At 34.6% G+C, this 25,016-nt stretch overlaps 1 protein-coding gene across 1 annotated transcript; it reads right to left on the reverse strand.

Annotated features, from left to right (window-relative positions):
- Window positions 1-1,167: 1,167 nt before the first annotated feature.
- Window positions 1,168-24,546, reverse strand: slc2a1b (solute carrier family 2 member 1b). The gene is made up of 10 exons (XM_073851168.1): window positions 24,216-24,546; window positions 13,018-13,113; window positions 8,627-8,787; window positions 8,279-8,519; window positions 8,030-8,192; window positions 7,758-7,945; window positions 7,541-7,645; window positions 4,976-5,077; window positions 4,634-4,837; window positions 1,168-4,160 (listed from the first exon to the last, which is right to left on the reverse strand). Exons 1-10 carry the CDS (start codon window positions 24,228-24,230, stop codon window positions 3,963-3,965), a joined length of 1,473 nt encoding a protein of 490 aa, XP_073707269.1. The 5' UTR covers window positions 24,231-24,546; the 3' UTR covers window positions 1,168-3,962.
- Window positions 24,547-25,016: the final 470 nt, after the last annotated feature.

Raw genomic sequence — 25,016 nt, forward strand, 5'->3', positions numbered from 1 at the left:
GTTTCTGTCCTGTTTCACATCTTCCGCAGTCTTTTTGCATTGATTTTCGTTTTGTTTTGTCTTGGTATCTGTCTGACTTGTTTTGTCTCCTATACTGGTCTGTTTTTGTTCCTTGAAGCTTTATCTCTTATCACATCCATATTCAAGCTGTGAGTTTCTTTTAATTCTGATCTGTGTAACACAGCTTGTTGTTTTTTGTCTGACATTCTGCCACCCTGTTTGGATAGCTTTGGCTAATGTTAGCTCTGGATCCAGTTGCAAGCGCTTCGACAGTCTCCAGTCTTTAACTCCTACAACTATCTCAGTCTCAGATTAACTCCTCTTTTAATGCTCCAAAATTGCAATGTTCTGCTAGTTTGTTTACTGCTGTTAAAAAAAGTTTCTACACTTTTGCCATCATTTTGGCATCGACAGTTAAACGGCGTAGTGCGTAACCAATTTCTTGGTGGTCCCAGCTGCCTTGAGATCATTGACAAGATCCTCCTGTGTAGTTCTGGGCTGATTCCTCAACGTTCTCATCATCATTACAACTCCACGAGGTGAGATCTTGCATGGAGCCCTAGACCGAGGGAGATTGACATTTGTGAATAATCGCATCAACTGTTGTCACCTTTTCCCCAAGCTGCTTGGCAATGGTCTTGTAGCCCATTCTAGCCTTGTGTAGGTCTACAATCTTGTCCCTAACATAGTTGGACAGCTCTTTGGTCTTGGCCATGGTGGAGAGTAAGGAATTTGATTGATTGATTGCTTCTGTGGACAGGTGTCTTTTATACAGGTAACAAGATGAAGCTCAATATCTGTATAAGACACCTGGGAGCCAGAAATCTTGCTGATTGATAAGGGATCAAATACTTATTTCACTCATTAAAACGCAAATCAGTTTATAACTTTTTTTAAAAATGTGTTTTCTGGATTTTTTTGTTGTTTAGTCTCTCACTGTTCAAATAAACACACCATTAAAATTATAGACTGATCATTTCTGTGTCACTAGGCAAACATAGAAAATCAGCAGGGGATCAAATAATTTTTTTCCTCATTGTAATTCAATTCATTCACCAACTCATTGATTTTTTTTTTCTAACAATTTTATTTTCATAACAGAAAGCAAATCTAAATAAATTAGGTAATCTAATAAATACAGTATGGTAAACAAAAAAAACAGTAAGATGTTTACAAATTCTTACAGTATTTACTACCATGAGTGCATAAAAGAAAAGAAAGAGAAATATATTCTATATTATAAAAACAGAGGAAAATTACATTGTACAGCTATTAAAATCACGCTATAAAACTACGTCTTCTTACACAGAAAATTCAGCTATTTTACATTCTTTATTTACAGTTACAGCGGGAAATCATCAAAATCTCCATAGGCTATAAAATGCTTACATAACATAGTTTCTTTGACTATTCCACACAACACACATCAGTGATTTCAGTGGGACACTCATACAGAGTTCACGTGAACATGCATATAATCTGAAACAAACACACACACAATCGTGTCTTTCTGATGTTTACAAAACGTCAAACACACACACACACAAGATGCTCCCATATGGAATGCTGTGCGGGTGAATTTGTATTCAGGATGCTGGTGTTCAAACAGAAATTAATTTGACCTGTTGTATTGCTGGCAAACTGGCCAAACATCACATGCACACACTCAAACTCCACTCAAAACTCATTTACAGGTCTAAAAAGTCATAAATATAGCTGATCATGTAGGCTTCCACCTAAAAAACAAAACTAGAATTTAATCTGGAGTGTCTGAAAACAGGAACAATGTTTAACAGCAGATTACATAAGTGAAAAACCACATTTGATGACTTTGATGTGCGTACAAATCACAATACTTATGGATAAACTATCAAGGGTGAACATACTAGAAGAAAAAAAGGAAACTAGAGGTCTATAAAAATGACAAGGCACATTGGAGCCAGGCATACTGTGTTTCCAAACATATCTGTTGGAACAAGCTGAACAGCAGATGTTCTCAACAGACACATGGTTTGGACTTACAGCATCGTCAATGGTCTGTTTTCGCAGCTCTTCCGTCAAATGAAGATGAAGGCTGTTCAGTGCATTTTGGTCGCTCTCTGTGTTTCCCAACTTGACAAATCTGTGCAAAATGCATTTCAAACTACTGAACTTTTGCTGGGGTGTGGGACATTATGAATGTCAGATATGGGAGGATTTGCACTTTTTGCATTTTAATGATCAACATTCACCGACGCTAATACTTTCAGTAAAGAGACTGATTGTGCTTTATAAAGTTGGGTTGATGTTATATTTGCTGACAGGTGACAAAGAAACTGTTTCAGAAATGTTCAGCTTGTTTCCTCCTGGAGTGATCGGAACGATCCGCAGTTCATAGAGAAAGCAAGTTAATTTGTTACAAAATATAAATACATTTAAAAATGTGATGCATCTTGAAAAGCAAGAGCAAAGAAACATTGATATGAATACAGGGATAAATACCCTGTAAAGTGTTAAAATAACAAAAAATGCTTGCTATGCAAAAGAGTTGGAGCATAAAATACACGACATATTGTTTCAATGGATGACGTAGATTACACATTTTGGGGCTTATATAACACACTTTTGGTTAAATGGTTTATTTTCAGGATTTAAAAAAGATTTTTTGTATAATTATTATTATTTATTATATAAAATGTAAATAATAGGATTAAATGAAATAAATATATGTATAGTCTCTTACGCTCATCATAGTTGCATTTATTTGATAAAAAGACAGTAATATGAAATATTGCAATTGAAAATAAGTTTTCTATTTTAATATACTGTAAAATATACTTATTTATGTGATGAAGCTGAATTTTACTGCAGAAATAACTCTAATATGCTGATTTATTATTAATGTTGGAAACAGTGCTGTTTAATATATTTTTTTGGAAACTGCAATACTTTTAGAATTATTTGATTAATACAAAGTTAAAAAAAGACCAGCATTTATTCAAATATATAAATCTTTTCTAACAATATAAGTCTCTCTTTACTATCACTTTTTATTAATTTAACACATCCTTGCTGTAAGAAAAAAATTACTGACTCCAAATTTTAAACAGTAATTGTTACAAAAGATTTCTATTTTAAAAAAATGATCTTCTTTTTAATGTTTTATTCATCAAAGAATTCTGAAAGAAGTATTACAGGTTCCAGAAAATATATAAAGCCTTTAAACTTTTTTCAAAATTGACAATAAATCCGCATATTAAAATGATTTCTGAAGGATCATGTGACATTTTAGACTTAGTAATGATGCTGAAACTTCAGCTTTGCATCACAGAAATAAATTCTATTTTAAAGGATATTAAAATAGAAAACCACAATTTTAAATTGCAACAATATTTCTTTTTTTTATCAATATATATTTCTTTCATTTAATCCTATTTATATTTTTTGTTTATATGCAAGCTAATGTTGACACTAACTTCGGTTTATCAAGGCTACTAGCCTTTAAAGATACAGTAATGTGAAGTACAGTATTATTGTCAGTCTGTGTACATTTGGCCTGTGGATTTGACATCAACATCATAACGGATCGGTCAGGGGTGACCCGATGACCTCCGTCGATTTTTCTTTTCTCTCTCATAGCACAGCAGAAGTAACAGTTAAGAGATAAAAAAAACAACAACATGAAACCTAGTAAAACTAGCCAAGGTGATTCCGACGCAAAATACGACATCTCAAACATGTCTTAAAATAATCATCTTTATGAAAAAAGGAATATGATAACTACTCTTACTCCCTGCCTTTCAAAAACCCTGTGTTTTGCATCCAGGCATCTGAGGTGTGAAGCCATCTCAGGGAGACTAAGAGGTGAGTGCAGCTGTGGGAATGGGGGAAATGTTTGATTGACAGCCTGTCGACCCCTTCCTCCTCAGTAGTTGCGTGCAAAAGAGTGACCAGATGAGGGGAGGCGGGGTTAGAGGAGGGGCTTAAAGTTGAGAGTCCGCCCCTAGGCTGTTGAGCTCCTCAGGTGAGTGCTTCTCAGCACCTGATGCTGCCTGACGGAAACCGGCAGAGATTTCGTCGAATGTCCGGCCCTTGGTTTCTGGGACTTTGAAGTAGGTGAAGATGAAGAAGCAGAGTAAAAACACGGTGAAGATGATGAACACATACGGCCCACAGAGCTCCTGTTAAAGCGCAAGAAAGACGGAAAGGATAACGTTATACCAGCTTCAACAAAAAAAAAAAAACAGTCTTAAGTAGCACAGGTATACTTCTTGCAAAAGCCAAGATACATTGTATGGGTCAAAATTATAGATTTTTCTTTTATGCCAAAAATCATTAGGATATTAAGTGAAGATCATGTTCCAAGAAGATATATTGTAAATTTCCTACCGTAAATATATCAAAACTTCATTTTTGATTAGTAATATGCATTGCTTGGACAACATTTAAGGCAATTTTTTTTAATATTTAGATTTTTTTTTTTTTTTTTCACCCTCAGATTCCAGATTTACAAAGAGTTGTATCTTGGCCAAATATTTTTCTGTCCTTACAAACATACATAAAAGGAACGCTTATTCAGATGATGTTTTGTGGTCCAGGGTCACAAATATATAATATATCCACTTCTTTGCCATCATTCTCACTGGGTTCTTACCTCGACATATTGGAAGCACATGCCCACGATGAAGTTTGCTGTCCAGTTTGAGAATCCGGCAACGGCAAAAGCAGAGGGTCTTGGGCCTTGACTGAAAAGTTCTGCTACAATGAACCATGGGATGGGGCCCGGTCCGATTTCAAAGAAAGCCACGAATGCAAAGATTGCTACGATGCTCATGTAGGACATCCAGTCGTACTTTTCCTGTTAGAGAGAAGGCCAATAAAGCTGTCAGATTAAATATATTGTAAACCTTTGGACGACAAGAATGACTGTTCGAATGATTAAAAAGTGTAAACACTGACACCATGGCATTTGAGTAAATATATATTATTTGCATACCAGCAAGGCAAGAGCGATGGTCATCAGTACAGCAGATCCAGCCATTCCCAGTAGTCCCAAAAGGTGCAGAGACCTGCGGCCCGCTCGCTCAACCACAAACAGCTGTGTAACAGTAACAAATCATATTAATATTAGGCAAAATAAGTATCATATATTGTATATACAGTATGCACTACCAGTCAAAAGTTTTTGAACAATAAGATTTTTTTTTAAGTCTCTTCTGCTCACCTAAAGTACAGCGTAAACAGTCAAATTTTAAAATGTTTTTACTATTCAAAATAACTGTTTTGTATTTGAATATATTTTAAAATGTAATTTATTCCTGTGATTTCAAAGCTGAATTTTTAGCATCATTACTCCGGTCACATGATCATTCAGAAATCATTTTAATATTCTGATTTGCTGCTTAAAAACATTTATTTTTATGTTAAAAACAGCTGAGTTTATTTTTTTCAGGGTTATTTGATGAATAAAAAGAAACAGCATTTATCTGAAATAGAAAGCTTTTGTAACATAAAATGTCTTTATTATAACTTTCAATCAACTTAAAGCATCCTTGTTAAATAAAAGTATTCATTTCTATTTTGATATATATACATGGAATATGATCTTTACTCAATATCCTAGTAATTTTTGGAATAAAAGAAAAATCTATCTTTTGGACATACATACACTGTATTTTTGGCTATTGGTACAAATGTACCCGCGCTACTTAAGACTGTTTTTTTTTGGTCCAGGGTCACACACACACACACACACACACACACACACACATATACATATATATATATATATATATATATATATATATATATATATATATATATATATACATACATACATACAGTTGCAATCAAAATTATTCAACCCCCTTGACCTGCAAGACATTTTGCTGCAGAGAACAAAATTTTGTGAAAACAATTCAACAAAGGCATCAGTACACTATTAGAGAAAGTTTATTCATACATATGAGTAATTTTGAGAATGTAAGTTGATGACTAATGAAAGAAAATTAAATTGGCTCTAAATGTTCATGTTCAAAATTATTCAACCCCTGTTCCAACATTGCTGTTTTTTAGTCAGTTATTTTTATGGTGGGGAACAAAATTGTCTTAAAACACAATAAAGCCTTTAGAAACACTATTTAAAAACAGAATGAGCTTGAGCTGTTACACATACATACAGTTAGTACATGCATGTGCTGAAGTTGAATAGCAAATATGTTAAAGTCAACAGAGCTCTCACAAAAGCTATAGCGAATAAATAGTTTTATTATATTATAAAGTCTAAGGCTGTATGAAGATTTTCAAGACATTTAAAAATTCCTAGAGACACAGCTGGCAGCATTATTCTTTAGTTTAAAGTGTGTTGTACCAGAAAACCTTTGAGGGTGTTGAACAAAAAACACAATATCATAAAATGTTTGATCAGAGCAACTGAGAAAAACCTGCAATGTACAGCCAAATACTTGCAAGATGACCCAGCGAAAGGAGGAAAAACATTTCAATGCAGAGCACAAGATGAACACTAGACAAATATGGCCTTCATGTTGTGGCATCTTGCCGAATACCATTCTTGACCAAGAAGAACAAAAAGACCGACTTGAACATCCTAAAATTGATCTGGATAGACCTGTGGAGTTCTGGAAGAATGTTTTTTGGAGTAATGTGACCAAACTGGAACTTTTTGGACCCATGGATCAGCGGTATGTCTGGTGCAAAAAAGGCAAAACTTGTAAGCAGAAGAACACCATCTCCATCGTCAAACATTGAGGAGGATCAGTCCTGTTATGGGGTTGTTTTACTTTAGCAGGAAGTGGAAAACATGACTGTATGAAGGACATCCTGGATTCTTTGAAGTATCAGGACATTTTTGCAAGAATTGTGATGCCTTTGGTGCAAAGGCTGAAGCTATTAATCAATTGTCTTTCCTGCAGGACAGTCATCCCAAAGTAAACATCCAAATCTACTTAAGCTTGGTTCAGGGATCAGTCATAGAATGTTCTTGAGTGGCCTGTTCAGTCTCCAGATTTATTTCTCATTGAAAATATTTAGTTGAATTTGAAGAAAGCAGTAGCAATGTGAAACTAAATATTATCTGTGGTCTAAAAGCTTTTTCAGGCGAGGAATGGGCCAAGATTGCAGTAGAGAGGTGACAGAAGCTTCTAAACACTTCCAAGCAGTGTTTATTGCTAGTTTTAAAGAATAAAAGATTCTGCACCAGATTTTACTTTTGGGGGTTGAATAATTTCGAACATGAACATTTAGAGCCAATTTAATTTTCTTTCATTAGTCATCAACTTACATTCTCAAAAATACTAAAATGTGTATGAATAAACTTTCTCTAATAGTGTACTGATGCCTTTGTTGAATTGTTTTCACAAAATTTTGTTCTCTGCAGCAAAATGTCTTGCAGGTCAAGGGGGTTGAATAATTTTGATTGCAACTGTATATATATATATATATATATATATATATATATATATACTTTATTTATTTTATAATTATGTAAATATTTATATATTGTTATGTTCATGCTGATGTCTGTTTGCACAGTGAAACTCACCGACACGACAGTGAAAGCTGTGTTGACGACTCCTGCTCCGATAGTGGCGTAAACAGGCTGCTGCACACCTGCCTTCTCAAAGATCTTTGTAGAGTAGTAGAATACCTACACAACAACATTAACACCAATTAGATCTAGTCTTGGGATTAGGATTTGAGTTAGCGATAAAAAAAAGTTTGCTAGTTTAACTAGCAAACATGTACACGCAGGAACTCACAGCATTGATTCCAGACAGCTGCTGGGACAGCTGCAGCATGATGGCTATAAAGATTGGTTGACGGTAGAGCGGGGAGCGGAACAGTTCAGGAATGGTCACTTTCTTCTCTCTCATCATCTGTCTGCTCTCTTCCTTCATTTCCTGCATGTCTGCACTCACTTCTGTCGTCCCGCGCAGCTTTTTAAGCACTAAACATACATGAAAACATTGGTTTACACTGTTGAAAACACTCCTGCGCTGGACAAATGGGTATGTTTAGGTGCTGTGCTCACCTGTTTTAGCTTTGTTTTCCTCATTGCGGATGATGAGGAGAAATCGAGGACTCTCTGGGCAGAGGGGCAGTAGACAGCACTGCAGCAGAGCTGGGATGAAGGTGAAGCCAAGGAGGAACGGCCACATGGTGGCATTACCCATGAGAGCCTCCATACCAAAGATCTACAAATACACAAAACGGCATATAAATATGGAAAAATACCCAAATGGTGACTGAAACTGACAAAACATTCTGAGTATGTATGTACCTGAGCCATGAGGATGCCAACAACGATGCCCAGCTGATGAAGGGTGCCCAAGGCTCCTCTGAGGGCTGTGGGGGCAACTTCACCCACATACATAGGGACAAAACCAGTGGACAGACCAGAGTAAAGTCCAACAACAAACCGTCCAATAATGAGCATCTCATAGGATGCTGCCATCTTAGAGAAGCCCATCAGTGCTGCAGCGATGAAAGCCAGGACATTAGCCATGAGCATGGAGTTCCTCCTGAGATGAGAAAAATAGAAAGAGTTTTATAATCAAGCGTTAAGGACAGAATAGTATACAAGGATGTCGATTTACAATCGACGATGTCAGTTACAAATGTATTTCACCTTCCAAAGCGGTTGACAAACAGCCCGACGGAGAAGGATCCAATAATGCCGCCCACAGAGAAGATGGCCACAGACAGAGACCACAAGGTAGTCATGGTTGTTCCAGCGATGTTCTCATTATATCGATCTTTCCATGTCTCATTGACGAAGGCCTCAATGATCTGCAACACAAATACAGTCATTTATTACTTGGGTTTTTATAATTACTACAATTTAAACCATTAAAAATTGGTGAGAAACATTAACTAAAATTAAAATAAAAAAACTATTTAAAATAAAAATTATTTCTCATTTTAGTTTAGTTTAATTTGATATCAACTGAATAAAAACTAAAAAAATTTGAAATCTTTTTTAAAATAAGGTTTTTTATTTCATTTCAGTTAATGTTTGTCTTTTTTCAAGGACAATTTCTTAGGGTTTATTGTTAGTTTTTATTCATTTTATATCAAATTAAACTAAAATGAGAAATAAGCCTTTTAAAACATTTTAATTTGACATAAAATTATTAAAATTAAAATCGAAACTAAAAATGAACCATAAAAAAAAAATTGTTCCTTAAAAGACAAACAATAACTGAAATAAAATAAAAACTTTATTTAAAAAAAAGCTTATTTCTTTTTTACGTTCAGTGTAATTTGACATAAAATGAATACAAACTTAAATTGAAACTAAAAATAAACCATAAAAAAAGTTCATTAAAAAAACATTAACTGAAAAAAAAAAACTTTATTTTAAAAAAAAGCGTATTTCTTATTTTAATTTAGTTTATTTGACATAAAATTAAAACTACATATAAACCAGAAAAAAATTGTTTCTTGAAAAAAGACAAACATTAACTGAAATAAAATAAAATAAACTTTATTTAAAAAAGCTTATTTCTTTTTTTAGTTTAGTTCAATTTGACATAAATTGAATAAAAGCTAAAAATTAAACTAAAAATAAACCATCAAAATTGTTTCTGGAAAAAAGACAAACATTAACTGACATAAAATAAAATATTTATTAATTAATTTATTAACAAAGCTTATTCCTCCTTTAGGTGTAGTTTAATTTGACATAAAATAATTATAAACTTTACAGGACTTGTGTAAAAAAAAAAAAAAAAAAAAAAAACTTTAAATGACAAAATCAACAAAATTAAAAAAAAAAGTAAATAAAATAATAAAAATATTAATCGTATTAATTTAAAAATATTGCAGCAAAAGATCAAAATTAGAAAAATCCAAACATTTTAATCACATGTAAAGTATTATGCAAAATTAAAAAATAGATTTTAAAATTTTATTCTTAACATTTACTATTTTTAAATGTATTTTAAAAATACAATTGTGTGCTTCACTTTTATTGATTTATTTAACACCAAGCCAAATAAATCGTTCATTATTAATATTCTTAATATGTAATATTTTTAAATGTAATTTAAAATCTAAATTTTATGCAGTATTTTGTATTTATTTGACACTAAGACAAATACATTTTTAATATTAATAGTTTATTCATAATATGTAATATTTTTAAATCTAATTTAAAATGTAAATTTTATTCAGTACTTTTTATTTGTTTATTTTACACTAAGACTAATACTTTAACAAAATAGATCACCAATCTGCTCTGAGCGTTGGAAATTTACGCTGTAATAAACAATTCTCCCCAGCAGGTGGCTCACTGTCTTGTTCAGTATTAGATAACATGGTTTTGTGATGTAAACTGAGACCCACAGAGGGAGTCAAGTTTCTGTAAGGTCTCGTGTGAAGTGTTTGTTGATAAACACAGACTGTCTGCTGTAGCGATCACAGGAATGTCACCTAAAAAGATTCAATCCACATTATAAAGTGGAAAAATTAAAGTTGGTTCTGTAAGGTCAAGAAGCCAGTTGTCTGCAACTACTTCCTGTCTCTTTTTTCTTGTCATCAGCTGTCTGACACCTTAGGCATGCAGAAAGCCCTTCAGTCCATTAGCATCACATAAATATCGTGCATGGTTAAAGTCATGTGCTTCGTGGTTTCATCCAGCGTTATACAAACCGGTTACACAAGTTGTATTTTTTTATAGAATCACTACTAGACACAAGCACACAGGACGCGACATTAGCCGTTACACAAGCCTACATATGAGGGGCTAAACTGCTTATCAAATAACCTCCTAAAACACAATAGTGTTTAGACACTATGTTTAGGCAAAGTAAATGAAAACAGCTGTCCAGTTTTCATTTGACCGTGTTGATTAGATCTTCGATTAATTATCTGAAACTCCTGCTCTGAAGAGTGCAGCAAAGTTTCACCTGGTCACAGGTAATACAGTCCATTCATAGAGGAGTTTCAAGCTAGATAGTGCATTATGACACAGTATAGTTTTGGTGATTTGCGAGTGCAGTCTCAGCAAGGGAGGACTGTGGACAGTGAGCCCTTGAAAGTGCAGTAATCTTATCTAAGCGATTATTTATAGAGAGGGTCTGCGTCAGACCCACACCCACACATACTACTCCTATTAAGGCTTCAGCACAGCCCTATCTCACTTGCTAAAACTTTTGTTACAACCATCAGAAACGCAAACAGTGAAAGCAAACCCACTATTCTTCACCAGAGGCCTATATGTACACAGTCTAGCGGTATTTAAGTAGTTGAAACACTGTCTATGATTGTAAAAACCTGGCTGATAACAATAGGCAGATAAATGGCCAGTGTTAAAACCATACTCTGTTTGTCTAAATGAACAAAAACAAAAAAAATTGGTGTTTTTAAATTATTAGCATTTTAAAGATGAACTTTCAGTGAGTGTTAGATGGCAATCTAAACAAAAACATAGGAGAAATCAGCACAATTAAATATTAGTTAATTTTTTTTTTTTTAAAGTTGAAATTTGATATAGTTTTGATAATAAATATAAAGTAGCACAACTTTTAAGCAGTGATAAGAAATGTTTCTTGAGCAATAAATCTGTAAATTAAAATCAATTTTGAAGTATCATGGTGACACTGAAGACTGAAGTAATGGCTAATGGAAATTCAGCTTTTCCATCTCAGGAATGAATTATATTTTAAAACATGATAAAATAGTACAGTACAGTAATAGTTACACACATATACACTGCTGTTCAAAAGTTTAGGATTAGTATGTTTTTAAAGTTCTTCAAAGAAGTATCTTATGCTCATCAAGGCTCTATTTATTTAAACAAAAATACAGAAAAAAAATGTAATATTTTCAAATATTTTTGCAATTTAAAATATCAGTTTTCTATTTGAATATGCTTTCAAATATTATTTATTTTTGTGGTGCAAAATTTTCATAAGCCATTACTCCAGTGTTTACATGATCCTAAAATCATTCTTATTTATTATCAATATGGTGATTTATTACCAATTTTGGAAACTGTGCTGTTTAACATTTTTTGGAACCTGTGACACTTTTTTTCAGGATCCTTTGATGAATAAAAAAGTTTTAAAGATAAGCATTTATTCAAAATAGAAATCTTTTTTAACAATATAAATCTTTACATTTGAGCAGTAGTGTATACTGTTACAAAACATTTTAATTTGAAATAAACGTAATTCATATTTTTTTTTACTTTTTATTTATGAAAAAATCCTGAAAAAAAGTATCACAGGTTCCAAAATTTTAAGAACAACTGAAGAGGATTTTTTTTTTGTTGTTGCATAACATCAGTTAATGGAAACTGTCATTTCGCAACAGTTTTTTATCGACATTTATTCAAATATTGCAAAAGTTTTGTGCAAATCTGTAATGGAAACACACCTATTGAAGACTGTAGTAATGTTGCTGAAAATTCAGCTTTGCATCACAGGAATTTATCATTTTTTTTAAATATATTAAAATAGAAAATCATTATTTTTTCTTTAAGGCAGGTGATGATCGTCAAATTCTTCTCTGGTTTGTCTAGACAGGAATGGAAGTGTGAGTATATAGTGAGAAAAGCCAGAAAAGCTCCTTTCACATAAGCAAAGCCTGGCCCCTAGTTCAACACGCATGTCTGAACAAGCTATGCTATGTGTGAGAGATGACCTACGCCCTGTACTAAAACAGAGAGCATATTTAATGCATATTTTATAGGCAGTTAGTCACTTATTATCTAACAAATGTAATTTGCTTCATAATATGTAAATGAAAGGCGAAATCTCCCTGAAGAAATATATAGAGTAGCTCTGCAGTCCTTCTGTAGTTGAACAGGAGGCATTTGTGTTATGTTTATGTGTGTGTGCGCATATGTGTGTGTCCAATGACAGACAGGGATTTGGAAACAGCTGCAGCAGTACATAATGACTGACTGACGGGGCAGCGTTTCGATAATGTCAAAGTCCAAGGACACACCTGGGTCATAGGAGTGAGTTTGTCACTCAGAGTTTGTGTATGTGTGAGTATGTGCTCGACACTCACCTTTTGAGGGGCATTGATGACACCCGTATTGTAGCCGAACTGAAGCGAGCCGATTACAGCCGTCCCGACGGCCAGCATCAGCGGAAAGGTCAATTGCTGTTGAGGGAAGAATAAAATAGAGCGAGTCATTTTCTGCTACACAGTGAATTGTTTTGAATTGTCCAGCAGAGCTCTATTACCCGCAGGACATAAGCGCAGATTGGCCAGACCTGACAGTAATAAACAGAACTATTCTCAGAGGTGTGGTGACCTATTGTTTGACATTCTGCTGAAGTGTCATAGTTGCAGAGCTTGTTTTAATTCTGTTCTTCCTCAAAAATGAAAAACATTTCACAGGGTTCGTACAGATACTATAAATTGAAGTTCCAGGACTTTGAAGAACTTTTCAAGCACTACTTTTTTTTGATTTTCAAGGACTTCAATCAGAGATCTCACTTATCAAACAATGTCTTCTCTTTCAAATTAAAACCAAGGTTAATTTTCTTACTTACATATACTTTATTTTTGTTTTCTTTTTATAACTGTACTGACTTAATGGTTTTATGTTTTATACTGTTTAATAAAAAATCTGAAAAAAAAAAAAAAAAGATTAGTGAAAACTCTGATCACTCTTATCCCGATCTGAATCAAATGATTCGCAATCCTGCACCAAAGTCTCGATCGGAATAAAATGATTTGTGAACCCGCTCTGAAGTTCCGATCTGAATCAAATGATTTGCAATATGCAAAGTTCGAATCTAAATCAAATGATTCGCAATATGCGATCAGAAGTCCCAAATTGAATCAAATGATTCACAAACCCACTCCGAAGTTCTGATCTGAATCAAATGATTCGCAATATGTGCTCCAATGTTCCAATGTGAAGCAAAAGATTTATGAACCCGATCTGAATTAAATGATTTGTTCGATATGCAGTGTTCTAGGGTGTTCCGATGGCATCGCGATCCTCCGCCCCGCCGCAGCAGCAACCCGCTCGCGAAAAACACGCACTTAATCACACTATATAGCCAGATGAAATGCATGCTTTCAATTTCTGCATCTTTGCTTATTTTATTATTATTATTATTATTATTATGAGGAAATAATAACAAGGAAGTTGTTAGCGATCACAATACAAATTACAGTGAACTCCAAACGAGTTACACAACTAGTTCGTTTACAATAATAAATGAGGCATACAAAAACAGCAGAAAAAAAAAATCTAAATAATTTATTAAATTAGATTAAATAAACTACGCCAAATATGCCTTTTTCATGGTTTTACCATAACGAACCAAGCTTGGAACAAAAAACAAGAAAATATTTTTTCTCCATCGAAATACGAACGTACAATCAAAGCAAATAACAGTTTATTATTCAAATACATGGGGGGAATATGGAAACACTTGGATTTGTGAAGAAATAAAGAGGTACGTGAGCCCAATGCCTGGTATTTTTAGTTTCGCTTTGTTTTGGTTTCTTAACTTTATATATTTTGTTTCATTCCTGTTCTGTTCTGAATACCGTTACATTTAAATGATTCGTTTTGGAGTCAGGGTAACTAACTTATTGCTGTTTATAGTGTTTATAATGTTAATACATAATAATATTTCGCTTGATGTGGTATTATTTCTGATATTACACTTTCTCTCTAAACATTCCGCTGCTCATTAAATGCGTTTTGAGAGAGTGGGTTAAGCAGTAAGCAATCAATGAGAGCGATTTTGAACTTAAAAAAGCTGACTGGTCGAAAATATTTAAAGACCAGCATCCTCCAAATACATCTACATAAACCCGCGCTTGCTCTGTCTCGTATGCACGCACTCACTGTCACGATCTAATGCACTTGTTAATGCCGGATCTTTAAAAACAAATACCGGAACGCAAAAAACGAAAATCTGACATTTTCCAGAACAGGATTCGGTTCAAATTAAGCACTGGTGGGAACGGTAGGCTACAATTAATTAATTCGTTATTAATTAATTATTTAACAACAACCATCCCTCACCCAGCCAACGATGCCATCGTCCATCGCGATGTTTCACATTAGACATCGTACGATGCCAAATTGGTCAACATCGTCCAACCCTACAGTGTTCCAATCTCAATCAAATGATTTGTCAACCCGCTCCAAAGTCCCAATCTAAATCAAATGATTTGCGATACGTGATCCGATTAGAGCACTTTGAAACAGTGAATCATTTTGCTACACAATGGTTTAAACGATTCAGTTTCAAAAAAAAGTTTCACCCATCACTACGTGCTTTTTAAAATAGTTACAATGTTGAAATTCAAAAATAATTGGCTCTTTTTTTAATTAGATCTGTTTTTTTGCTAGTGAATCGCTTGAAATGAATGATCGAACTCACAAGTTTGAAATCAATTTGTGTGGTTCCAGTGTAAATGACTCACTCAATTGATTTAGCTCATCTGTTCCACTTTTCGCATCTTCAGCCATGTTTGCACGACCCTGTCAGTACTACTACTGGCTAAGCTTGCTAGTTTTTTGTTTTACTAGTTTTATTAACTGAAATAAGTGAAAAAAGTATTTTGTCTTTCAATAATTCAAACACTTTTCAAGTACCTCTTCAGAAATAGTGTTATTTTTCAAGGGTTTTCCAGGCCTTAAATTTCCAAAAGTCAAATTTACTTTCAAGTCAAAAGCACTTTTAAGCACTTTGTACGAACCCTGATTTCAGATTACAATTAAGATGACAAAAATCTAAAAGTTTTTTGAAAAGTCTTTTGTCTGAAAGGTTAAAAAAGAAACTTAACTTAAATGCATTTAGAATTCTTCTCCAGTATTTCCAAAATAATTCTATTGTTCAAATATCCAGCATCACTCTCCTTCCTGGTGGGATATTTAAGATTAGTGCTGCACAAAATGACCAGCATTTCCTTCTCTTTCAAAACAATAGAAGTATTCATTCGCACGGATGACCTCGCGACACGTTTTGTTTATTTTTGCGCAGGGTTGGAAGATATGTTTCAATAATGCTCAGGGAAGTGCTCAGAGAATAAATCACTTTCCTCATTCCTAAGAAAAAAAAAAGGATGAAGTTAATTTATTTTCAGACTGGCTGGTTTGAAAATGACTGGACAAAATGTGACGAAATCTGTCTGCAACACAGGAAGCCTTGAAGGTGAAAGGGAACTGAAAGCTCATAATATTGCAGTAATGCAATGCCACATCAATCCTAAGTGAATCATATTTTATAATAAAATAATAATTAAATAAGAATTAAAACATTATTTGTAATTATTTCCATAAAATTAAGCACATTATCTAATTACTATGAAAACTGAGGAGAATTAACTGTCATGAAAATAAATGTCACAGTGCAAAAAGTCTTAATTTTCTCATTAAAAATATAATTACCTTGTATTTTTCAGGCGTTTCTAGAGGCAAAATGTGACTGGGAAATGAGAGGCTTCACATGATTCACTCTTTTACTATATTTATTTCAAAATAATCTACTCAAGTTTGGGGTGAAATGACATCAGAGTGAGGCTGTGCCTCTTGACCTGAAACAAACTGTTCCTGTGAACTACAATGACTGAACCTGAACTTGCGAAAGACTATGATGCAAATCCACTGGACGACTTAGGGAAGAATTTCTAGTGGTTTAATCAGCCCTTATAAAGAATGGGTTTGCTTTTCACATTTTCTTTCACATGGTTACCCATTCGCAGCTATAAAGCTTGTTGTTTAAAAAGCCACTTGACTCATACGTCAAGCCTTTAACAGCTTTTCAAATATGAATATATGATGACGAACTTAAGCCCAAATACTGTAGTTGCATCACTGATACGTATCAAGTCATACAGAGCCTCGAACACTCCTTAAAGTAAAGTTTACTCAAACTCGAATGAAACCGCTTCAACTGAAATTAACCTACAAAAGAATTACTTCAGAGTTGCGTCAATATTGTATTTGTTGATTCACTCTAAAAGCAAAAACAAGTCTAAAAGGAGCGTTAAATGTTTTAATCTGTTACTGGAGCTAGCATGTAGCATGCCAGATGAGAATGTAAACAGATCTCCATTTTAAACATTTTTCAGAGCTTGCATTCCTCCTTTGTAAACAGACAGTCAGCGATGACAAAGATACCAGTTTTGGACATGTACACTCCTTTCATTTGCACACACATGCGTATACTCTTCTGTACAAGAAGGGGGCGGGAAGTGGACACACCTTCACTTCATGTTAGAGTACAGAAGCTGCAGTTCACGGAGTTCACAACTATGCTGTTTAACCAGCCCTGAAATAGGAAGCCAAATACACACAAACACAAAACCTCCGGGAGGTTGTTAAATATTCATTCACTATTCAAAATCGCACACAAGAACATGTTAACCAAGCCTGGAGAATTAAAAAAGCAATAAACAGTAGCCTCGGCATAGCCAACTTCCCTCAGAAGTTAACTACATCCTTCCTGCTGCTGAAACATTAGTTCTGAAAGCGAACACAACTCGGAACAGACGCGTGGAGACGGCCTATGTCTCTTTAAGAAAGATGAAACCTCTAAATATGGAAGATTTGACTTGCGTCTTACTCGAGGGGAGGGTGTAGGTTTGGCAATGAAACATTCCTCTTGAGATTCCTGCCTTTACCCTATATTACTACGCAGACATGCCTAGTTACACACTGCATACCTGTAACTACATAAATACAGATTGAACAGATATATAAAGTTGGCCTGGCCTAACTCTCCTTGTGGCAGTTAGGCTTGGACAATGTTGTACAGTTTACATGAAAGATTTAGGTATCAAATTTTTATGAAACTTTTTAGCTTTGTCATCCTGACTTCACACCGTTCACACCATAAACAGTCACACCCTTCTGCTGATAGCACACAGTGACAGTTGACTTGAGTGTAAGCGTATGACATTTAGGACTTCTTTCCACTGTTTGACAATAAGAATAAAAAGGACTTTTATAAATGTCATCATTACATAAACAGTAGGGGCAAAATAAGTTGGTGACTTCCTGTAGAAAAATGCAAACACAAATTCCCTCACTGGGCAATTGGACGCCAGCTCTGTTGTAGCAACCAAACTAGCATGCAAATAAACCTACTATTCATCGCAAAGCAAAGCACACAGGCCTTTTTTATTATTATTTGGGCCCCTGAGTTACATAACTAACTTAAGCTGATCTTCACATTGCTTAACACATTGAAAGCCTTGGATTTTTTTTACTATTTCTGATGTAAAATAAATAAATAAATAAATAAATTATATATATATATATATATATATATATATATATATATATTTTTTTTATATTGTCCTTTACCAAAAAATGTGTCTATGTGGTTGTATGCATCTGTATCCTGTCACCCAGGATCAATACACATCATAAACTAGGTGCAATTACAATTAAACTAAAAATTACCAACTTAACAACTGCAATGTTACTGGAAGTTGTCTTACTTTACAGCCTCATTGACCTTAAAACCAATGGTGAGAGCATCTGCATCCTTAGTTAAACAAACAAAACATGTATCTTATAGCATGTTTTGCTCAGTGGTAATCAACCTTTAAAAGAATTGTACTTCAATGAATATTAATAAAATAAAAAGTACCATAAATTAAAGCCAACACATCTACCATTACAGGTACTTTTTAAAAAATGCTGGGTTGTTTCAACTTAACTTTGTGTTAAATATGCATTAACCCAACTTTTGGGTTAAATATTTAATTGAAACAGTTGAACTCAACTTTGTGTCATATATGGACTAACTCAACGGTTGGGTTACAACAACCCAGGAGTTTTAGAGTGCAGAGAACACAATGTCCTATAACAAGAACGACATTAAACACACCTGTTCTTAGAAAGCACACAGAACAGGGCACAGCGCAGGATTTCATCAGAAATGCATTTATCCACCTTTTTCTTTCCGTAAAAGTGGGCACAGCCATTTGCAAATTCTGGCTTCTGGTCTCATCTGCGTCCAGCTATTTTTAGCTGTACAAAACAGCTCATTTTGCTATTTGATATTGCAAATCGGTGTTTCTACCATATTATTTTGATGTTTTATCTTAATTATGAACACACTGCTTTGTAGTGCACACAGGTTTACTGTTTACGGCAAGTTGTTATTCTTCTCGCTATTTCCCTATAGCGGATAATGAACCGACAGTCTCACCCATTGACTTACTTCCACGTTAAAGTAAAAGGTGGATAGCCAGTGAGAATATTACTTATTTGATTCCACCTTTTGACAAGCTTTGTTTGTTCTTCCAATTATTTACAAGAAACAGGCCCATTTAGGGCAAAGCAATACCAATTACAACTTCAAAACACGCTAATTATTTATATCACTTCAATATTATAATTTCAAACTGGTCTAATCATTGCCTGTGCTTGTTCTTACTGACTTTTCAATCAATTCACTCATTTATTCCTTTATTTATTTAATGGTTAATTAATGATTATGTGTAACACACCCTTTGTCTGTCTAGTTCGAACTTGTTCATTCATCTGGGTTAAAAGAACTGAACAAATAAAACATTTCAACTCAAATCAATATTTTGTGTCTAATGATTTACTTATGTTTGAAGTAGCTGTGTATGTATGTGCATCCAGTCGGTTGATATCGCTAAAAAAAACTAAAAAAAAACTTTGGGGTGATGATCAAGTCTCGATCGGGGACTATTCTGTGTGAACATTATCCCTTACCTATAGAAAGAAAAATAAATGTAAACAATGAAATGGTAAATATGCTGTTTTAAGCATTAGGACACGTTCTTAAAGGTGAATGGACTTTTCACTAAAAATCACCTGGAACCTACTTCAAGGTCAAGGTATCTTTATTAGTACCCAAAGTTAAATTTGTTGCACAGACAAGGAGTTCAGCAGTCCATAACCAACAACAATCTACAGAAACATCGTACTAAAACACTATAAAAGGTATTACAATCAGAAAAATAAAAAACACCAAGAAACACTTTACTTGGTAAAGAGGCAGGTTAAAATTGAGAAATGCAGCATTTAGATGCCACTAGATGGGTTTCTCATTCCATTATCTAATTCAATGGCATTTTAAAAGTTGTCTAAATGAAGTTCTTAGCAAGGCATATTACTAAATACTAATTAAAAATTAAGTTTTCAGACACTTATGGTATGCAATTTACAAAATATCTTCATGGAACATGATTTTTACTTAATATCCTAATGAATTTTGGCATAAAAGAAAAATCTATAATTTTGACCCATACAATGAAATATACCCATGCTACTTAAGACTGATTTTGAGGTCTAGGGTCACATGTTTGGAGCCAATGAATGATGAATACAGGCCTGCAAGATGAGAAAGAAAAGCTGTTGGCTTTGTACTCAAGGAGTAGAACTTACTCTACAACAAAGACAAAGATCCCTCTCTTTCTGCCTCTCTCGCTCTCTCAGAGGTGATGCTCCGACTGGCACGTCCTCTTTCTCAAGCAGCATCTATCTGCCAGCTTCTACTTCTGTAAAGTCTGGTAGACACTCCACTAATATCTTAGTTTAACACAAGCCACTCACAACTACACCGAATTGCCTTTACACACTGCAACACATACATTTCTATATTTTTAATGCTAACGAAGCTATCCTTCACTGGAAACAGGTCCCCACAAGGATTTACAAACAATATTATGTAACCTACAGTAAATGACCTCAAGTAAAAACTCTGCCCTCTTTTTCAAACCTCTGGCTTTAACAATTACAGCTCAGCAGCGATCCGCCCCTTCATTTTTCAAGGAAATAAATTACCTCACTGGGAATCTATCTTTCCATAATCCGATTCTGCTTAGAAATCCTGTTATTAGTGCCCATTAGGCTAAAATGACATTAACAGGGAAGTACATACAAGAGACGCAGTCGTGCATGAACGAATACGAAAAGAAAACCAATCGAATTAAGTCTTCTGACAGTTTGCTTTAGGTTTAATCCTTAATCAAATGCTTCAAATGTCTCTTCGCAAATCGAGATTTCCGCTAAAAGCTTGTTAGTTCTGTTTGATATAGTACGGGTCAACTGTACACCTGCCCCCAATTACATGATATTGCATCCGTCCCGGTGCTCAGATGTAATTTTTTAACAGTTTGAAGTGATTAGACCTCAAAACACTGCCTTTCTATACAGTTACAGTATATGATGGCTCAAATGAATGTCTAACTCAGATGCCTTTATCTGGTGGTTTTATCCTTCGCAGCCAGTAATATCACACAATCTTGAGCATGTGGTTCAGTGACTGGTGGAAGGGCCAGTTAAAAAAATAAAATAAATTCATAAGTGCTCAGTTTTTTATTTTATCTTTCCATCTCTACCTGGAAATACTCATTAAATATTTGCTTGGTTATCTGAAGTTCACTAGAATTCATTGTAGACCTTTAGATATGACACTGTGCCTGAAAAGTCTATATGAAATTTCCTTATGCAGTACCTTTATAAAAACAAAAATGATTCAGAAATAGACACAAGGAGAAAAAGGATGAGAAAAGAATGAGAGAAGACAATCTTGTCCTCCTACGCAAATACTAAAACCTGACAGGTGAGTGACAGGTGTGGCACTGCTGTCTATTCATACAATACACAGTGATAAATGTACTTTAAATGTCTCAGCATGCTTTATGGTCAGTCATAATATCTAAATCCTTTCTGTCAAGCATACATTGTTTAAACAAGATGTTTAATATCAATCCGGTTTGGTATGAAAAGACTAAGCACGAGGTTGTGTCTTAACAACCAACAATGCGTGTACATGTTTCTCTGGCATAGGCCCCGTTTACACGAAGGGAAGACGCAGATATTTCCCTGCGGTTTGGCCTCTCATTTACACGAAAACCCAGTTTTTAATCACAGAAAACGATTATTTCTAAAAACTCCGGCCAAAGTGAATAAATTTTAAAACGCCGTTTTCCCGTTGTAGTGTGGACTGTGAAAACGGAGGCTTTTGAAAATGATGACGCATATTTATAGTCATGTGACGCATATTGTACCAATAGATGTTTACACCAGTAATTGTGACTGTGCTATTCACTGTCACACTGTTGCTAAAGAGATTTACCTTGTACACTCTTCAAATTACAGTCCTAAAATGATGACAGAAAATTTACTCACAGTTGCTGTGAGGCAAAACATGACGACAACTGATTATCAGATAAAATATGAATGAGCGCGATATAGACGCATTAGTGGATGATGAGGTATTTCCGTAAATTATCCCGCCAGAAGAATTGCGTGAAAACATATTACGTCTGTATAATTTTGGAGGCTTTACACATGCGCAGTAAGGCCAATTTGATGTTTTCCTACGTTTCAGTGTGGATGAGAAACTTTTGCAAAACGCTTGGAAACGCTAGTGTGGACGGAGAGCGTTTTAAAATGAAAACTCCGTTTTCAAATGTATCTGGATTAATGTAAACATAGCCAGAGAGGTACACAATTGTGCACGTTGAATGGAGAGCCCAGGCACAGCACTAGGCAGTGTGCTGGGAACGGGTCAAGAACACGACCTCACTAGCAGGGTTATGTTAAGCGTCCCCTAGCTTGAAACCAGCTGTAGCTCTTTTCTCTCCCTAGGGACATCTCCATCGTTCCCAGCACGTCAAACAAACACTAGAATAAAGGCAGCAATTGCATAACACACAGCTGAATTTATTTTTTAATACTTCATCAGCCACACTACATTTAGCACAAAACCACTGAATTGTGTTTTTATGGTCTGATAAAAGACGCACAAGATCAAGTAAAGTCGCTAAGCTCAGGAAATCTCAAAGACACTTGATCTATCATGGGTGATCAGCATGCTGCTGTGGTTAGGTTAGCCATTTACAACAGCCTACTAGTCACGTATGAATCTCTAGCTCTAGCAGTATTAGTCACTAGGTTTGGATGGAGCCCAAAAGTCAAGATGCATATGCACAATGCATGTACTTATACACACACACACACAATCCAATTAAATATAAAAACCACATTATTGTGATGAAAACACCACCATAATTCTAATCATTATGATAATATAAGAAAACAAATATGTGACCCTGGATCACAAAATCAGTTATAAGTAGCACGGGTGTATTTGTAGCAACAGACAATACATTGCATAGGTCAAAATGATAATTTGTTTCCTTTATGCTAAAAATCATTAGGATATCAAGTGAACATCAGGTTCCATTAAGATATTTTGTAAATTTTCTGCCATAAATATATGAAAACTTAATTTTTGATTAGTAACATGCATTGCTAAGGACTTCATTTGGACAACTTTAAAGGTGATTTCCTCAATATTTAGATTATTTTGTACCCTCAGATTCCAGATATTGATCAAATATTGTTCTAGCCTAACAAACCATAAATCAATGGAAAGCTATTTATTCAGATTTTAGATTAAGTATAAATCTCAATTAAAACAAAGACCATTATGATGGGTTTTGTGGTCCAGGGTCACATTTTTATATGAAGAATAGTATATATATATATATATATATAATAAATACGTTGCGTTGTGTAATAATATTGATATTGTAATAAATGCCAACACTGTATGTAAACACAAAAATGCCAACAAAGTACTTCAATCTGAAGAAAAGAGGAAAAGAAAAGAGCTGGCCACTAATGGATTAAAGTGTGCACGTACACCACGATTCTCTGGCTGCGTCTCAAACACACTGTGCTACCTACAAAGAGAGCACTTTAGGGTATCACAGGGGCCACCACGATACCCTAAGGATGCTGCCTACACAGGCAGCACATTGTGCTATAAAGACGTCGCCAGAAAACCCGCTCATGATGGCCAAAAATGCTGTCTATGAAGGCAGCTTGATAGGTTTTTTGAGCACAGCCTTTCTCTTTAAACAAACGAGCATTGACTGACTAATGTTTTCTAACGCTCAACACCTACTATTTTTTTGGAAAGTGTAACACAATGTTGTGTTCATCACAGCTTTGTTGCCATGTGACAGCTCTTATCATGTGGTACGGGTTTATTTTGGCTTTTTGTCACTTAACTAGTTTGTCAACCTTTTGGAGGTCGAGATGAAGGCTCAAGAGGCTATGCGGCTAATAACTGAGTGACATTTAGAAAACGTTTAAACTACGCTGTTTAACTACACAAAAACACCATTACAGACTAGTAAGATTTTCAACATAATGTTAAATTAAGGTTCGGTTGTGTTTGTTTATTTTTGCATTCTGACAAAAGAAAAAAATAGTTTTTTTGCCTTACCTTTCCGTCCTCCATCGCGACTTGTCAAATGTTCGATGACGTCTCGACGTACGTTGGTTCTTCGTTAAAACTTCGCCTTGTCTCGGTTTTCCTCAGAATTCAACTTTTAAGTAAATTTAAGAATAAAAACACGCTAAATAAATAAATACAGCTTCGCCTGGTGTAGCTTAAAAGGAAAACCGAGTAAATGCTTTCAGATGCCTCTCACGAACTTCTTTTGACAGCTCCCTCCTTCTTAAATAAGTTTACTCTTCTCTTCTCTTCCGTTTTCTTATCTGGTCTATTTTACAAACTAAAGTTATCTGCTCGACCAGGTTTGTCTGAGATGCTGTCCGGGTTAGACGCCGGGTTAATATGTCTGACGCAACAACTTCAGGAGCGAGGTGGGCTGGGAATGTGAACGGTGATTGGCTCAATCTGGAATGACGACATATACAGCAAAAAAAAGAAAAAGAAAAAAAAAGATGTGTAAAAGATCGTGCAGAACCACACATAAAGAGAATCAATCTTGAAAGACTAAGTCAAAGTATTCTTTGATAACACTAGCCATAGTACACTTTTGTGTTTGGAGAAATGTAGTCAGTGTTTCTGGAGGCTAATATTTTAGTTTTTTCACAAACAAGTGCAAAACTCCATCAGTGTTCACAAAGCCACTATTAAGCTTTAATTGGGCTGTTTCTTTTCATAAAATAGAATAATAGAACAACATACAGAACAAATTGTTACCCTGGACCACAAAACCAGTCATAAGAGTAAATTTTTCAGAAATTGAGATCTGAAAGCTGAATAAATAAGCGTTCC

This window comes from Garra rufa, chromosome 12 (genome assembly GCF_049309525.1).
Source record: "Garra rufa chromosome 12, GarRuf1.0, whole genome shotgun sequence".
Lineage (NCBI taxonomy): Eukaryota > Metazoa > Chordata > Actinopteri > Cypriniformes > Cyprinidae > Garra > Garra rufa.